The 4,287-nt window shown below is 46.1% G+C and overlaps 1 protein-coding gene across 1 annotated transcript; it reads left to right on the top strand.

The window, feature by feature from the left end:
- LOC138020367 (uncharacterized) lies at window positions 1–1,341 on the top strand. Its single transcript, XM_068867368.1, has one exon. It carries the CDS (start codon window positions 1–3, stop codon window positions 1,339–1,341), a length of 1,341 nt encoding a protein of 446 aa, XP_068723469.1.
- Window positions 1,342–4,287: the final 2,946 nt, after the last annotated feature.

Below are 4,287 nucleotides of genomic sequence, written 5' to 3'. Positions count from 1 at the left end.
ATGGAGCAAACTTCGGGTGAGTCGGTTGATCAGTTCGTTTGTCGGCTGCGACAGAAAGCGATCACCTGCGAGTTTGAAAAAGTTGATGAAGCGATAAGGGATCAGCTTATTGAGAGGTGCAGGGACTCCAGACTCCGCCGTAAGTTCCTGGAAAAATCAAACGCAACCCTGAAGGATTTGCAAGACCTAGCTCGTGTACATGAGGCAGTAAATATGCAGGTCAAGGCCATGGATCAGTTAAGCTTGTCAGGCCAGGTGAATGCTGTCTCGTTCGGCAGACCTCAAAATACGGGGAAAGGTAAAGAGACCGCTCAAGGCAGAGGTAGAGGAAATAAGTCTGGTAAACATTCTGGTGGTTGTCAGGGTGCAAAGGTGATGAGATGTTTCCGTTGTAATTACAGTGACCACATCGCACGTGATCGGAATTGTCAAGCTCGCAACCAAAAGTGTAATTCGTGTGGGGAGGTTGGGCATTTTGCTATTTGTTGCAAAACGAAGGAACGCAAAGCTCCTTCTCAAGATTCTGAGAAAAGGAAAGCCTCCAGGGGCAGAGCATATCAAGTGTCAGAAAATTCAGCTACTGGTGCCCAAAATTACTATGCGTTTGCAGTGGGAGCTGGTGAGTTTGTAGGTGGTAGCGAAGTTGATTTGAAGGTTGGAGGAGTTGTGTTACGTGCAGTACTTATTGATTCTGGCGCTTCGTGCAATGTAATTGATCAGACGACCTGGGAAGCAATGAAGAAAGAGAGTGTACAGTGTGATTCCAAGAAATCAAGCAAAAAGTTGCTTGCCTATGGTCAAAAGGAGCCTTTTGAAGTGATTGGAACATTTGTGTCTGAAATTGTGTGCGGAGCCAATGGCAAGACGTGTGTTGATGAATTCACAGTTGTTAAGGGTCCAGGCAGATCTCTACTGGGAAAGAGCACAGCGGAGAAATTGGGAGTGTTGAGGGTTGGTCCCATGAAAGAAGAAATATTTTCGTTAAAGACAGAGGGCAATGGTGCTGATATTCGTGAGAAGTACGCAGAAGTTTTCACAGGGGTTGGGAAGCTGAGGGATTTCCAGCTGAAGCTTCATGTAAGAGATGATGTCACACCTGTCGCACAACCGGTACGGAGGCTACCATTTGGACTGAGAAGCAAGGTTGACGAGAAGTTGGACGAGTTGTTAGCCAAGGACATCATCGAAGAGGTGTCACACAAACCTACTGAATGGGTGTCGCCATTGGTTGTGGTCCCAAAGGCAGACGGTGATATCCGGATTTGTGTGGACATGCGCAGGGCGAATATGGCAATAGAGAGGGAGAGACACCCCATCCCCACGCTTGAGGAAGTGTTATAGGATCTTAATGGTTCAACTGTGTTCTCAAAACTTGATCTGAAATGGGGTTTTCATCAAGTGGAACTGGATGAAAAATCGCGCGATATTACAACATTTGTTACACACCGTGGCTTGTACCGATACAAACGTTTGATGTTTGGAATAACATCAGCGCCCGAAAAGTACCAGAAAATAGTTGCTGATGTTTTGCAGGGGTGTAAGGGTGTGGCTAACTTGGCAGATGATCTGATTGTACATGGTTGTGGTATTGAAGAGCACGACAGGAATTTGCATACTGTTTTAAAGCGGTTGGGAGAAAAAGGATTAACTCTGAATGGAACGAAATGTCAGTTTCGCCTTCCCAAGCTAACCTTTTACGGTGATGATCTGAGCAGCCAAGGTGTTACGCCCAGTGAAAAGAAAGTAGCTGCCATTATGAATGCAAGTCCTCCGAAAGATGCTGCAGAGGTCAGATCATTCGTTCAGCTGGTGCAGTATTCTGCATAATGTCTCCCCAACTTCGCGCAAGAAGCAGAGCCGCTTAGGAGTCTCCTGAGGAAGAATGAGCCTTTCGTTTGGGGTGAAGCACAGGAAAGGTCGTTTCAGAAGCTAAAAGAGCTTGCTGCAGGGGCCAGCACACTTGCATACTTCAGAGGGGACTGCAATACACGAATCATTGCCGATGCAGGTCCACACGGTTTGGGTGCGGTGTTGACTCAACTTCAAGATGGGGAGTGGCGAGCAATCTCGTATGCATCCAGGAACCTCACTGAAGTAGAGCGAAGGTACAGCCAGACGGAAAAAGAGGCATTAGCCCTGGTATGGGCCTGTGAAAGGTTTAACATTTATGTATACGGACGCCAGTTTGAACTATAATCCAACCACAAACCGCTTGAGTGCATTTTTGGCAGGCTCTCTAAACCATCGGCGCGTATAGAACGATGGGTTCTAAGGTTACAGGGTTACGATTACAAGGTCGTTTACCGTCCCGGAAAAGCAAACATTGCTGACGCACTTTCGAGGCTTAATCAAGTCAACCCCAAAGACACAAGCGGAGAGGAGATTGACTTTGTTATGGCAGTCGCTCAAGGAAGCCTACCAGTGGCACTCTCGGCTAAACAAGTGGAAGAAGTGTCTGAGAGCGATCCAGAGATGGTTAGCCTGAGACAGTACATTTTAAGTGGGGACTGGTCTTAATGTAGGATGTCTGCGTATTTGTGTGTCAGGAACGAGCTATGCGTGTTAGGAAAACTTGTCTTACGTTGCACTCGAATTGTCATACCGGAGGCTCTAAGGGAAGAGGTCCTACGTCTTGCTCATGAGGGTCACCAGGGCATCATAAAGATGAAGGCACGCCTCAGAACAAAGGTCTGGTGGCCAAAAATGGACTTAGACGCCGAACGAGTCTGCAGGTCTTGTCATGGATGTCAGGTTATAGGGGAGTTACAGCCTCCAGAGCCAATGAAAAGAGTGGAACCACCTACCGGTCTTTGGCAGGATATAGCCATAAACTTGATGGGTCCTCTTCCGACGGGAGAAAGTTTGTTGGTAGTCGTGGACTATTTCAGAAGATTCTATGAGGTGGAAATCATGCGTTCGACCACGTCCAAGAAAGTGGTAGATGTACTGGCACAAATATTTTCAAGATATGGATATCCTTTTACTCTCAAGTCCGACAATGGTCCTCAGTTTTGCTGCGAGGAGTTTAAGACGTTCCTCTCAGACCACGGAATAGAACACCGGACATCTCCTCCGCTGTGGCCGCAGGCCAATGGGCACGTCGAGAGACAGAATAGAACGCTTCTAAAGGCTTTGAAAGTGGCTCACGTTGAAGGAAAAGAGTGGCGGGGAGAACTTAATAAGTTTCTGCTCGCGTACAGGAGTACACCACAAGTAAGCACAGGAGTTACTCCTGCTTTCCTCGTGTTCGGTAGAGAATTGAAAACTAAATTTCCAGAGCTGAAGAGAGCTGATAACCTGTTGAATGAGGGTGTAAGAGACAATGACTGGAATCACAAGTTGATCCACAAGGCATATGCTGATAACAGACGAGGTGCTGTAGAAAATCCTGTGATGCCTGGAGACCAAGTTTTACTAAAGAACACGAAAACGTCTGGTAAGCTTGAAGCAAATTTTGAGAGTGAACCATACACAGTGCAAACTAAGGAAGGACGTGAGGTGACTGTTCGGTCGAAAAAGGGCGTGGAATACAGGCGGAACAGTTCTTTTGTTAAACGTTACAACCCACCAGAGGATACACAGGAGTTAACAGAAAATGTAAGTGAAAAAGCTGTCAGCTCAGCAGTTGGAGAGGCTGTAAGCCCAGCGGTTGCCCCAAGTACCTTGGAAGGAAGTACAGTAACATCACGACCCAGCCGGACAATCAGAATGCCGGAGAAATACAAGGATTATGTACTCTATCAAGTAGACTCTGTTGACGCATTGAACCTGTGTTGAACTTTGGTAGACTTCGTTTAAGTTTAAGGATTAGTAGAACTGGACAGTATCCTTCTAGTTGCGCAGTCCGTGTGGAACGGTTTTTCATACTATGTATTTTGTTGACATTTTCCTTTCACTATATTTTGTTTCCAAAAAAAGGAAGGGATGTAATGTATTGATAACCTTTTAACCGGAAATAACTCTAGTTTTCATACCGGAAGTTTATAGAAATCGCGGGCTTACTTAGACTCATGGGAAATGTGAAACCATGCTTTTTTATGTGTCATGGCATGCGAGTGAAGTAAAGTTTACCGTTGTGTTTAGTTCAATCTGTGTGATTCCTTGGCCATCGATGCGCAATCTTTACAAGAGTGGAATTCCCCCAGGCATCTGGAACAGTTTTTCGGTGATTTGTTGTGCTGTTGCATTGTGCAAGACTGACGTGTAACGGTCTGCTTTCTCTTTAGTGCGTTATGAGTTTTCACTACTCTGCCTATCTTGATAAGCTCCTTAGTACCGTGTGCTACT

This window comes from Montipora capricornis, chromosome 10 (genome assembly GCF_036669925.1).
Source record: "Montipora capricornis isolate CH-2021 chromosome 10, ASM3666992v2, whole genome shotgun sequence".
Classification (NCBI taxonomy): Eukaryota; Metazoa; Cnidaria; class Anthozoa; order Scleractinia; family Acroporidae; genus Montipora; species Montipora capricornis.
This window is presented reverse-complemented; position numbering and strand designations above follow the sequence as displayed.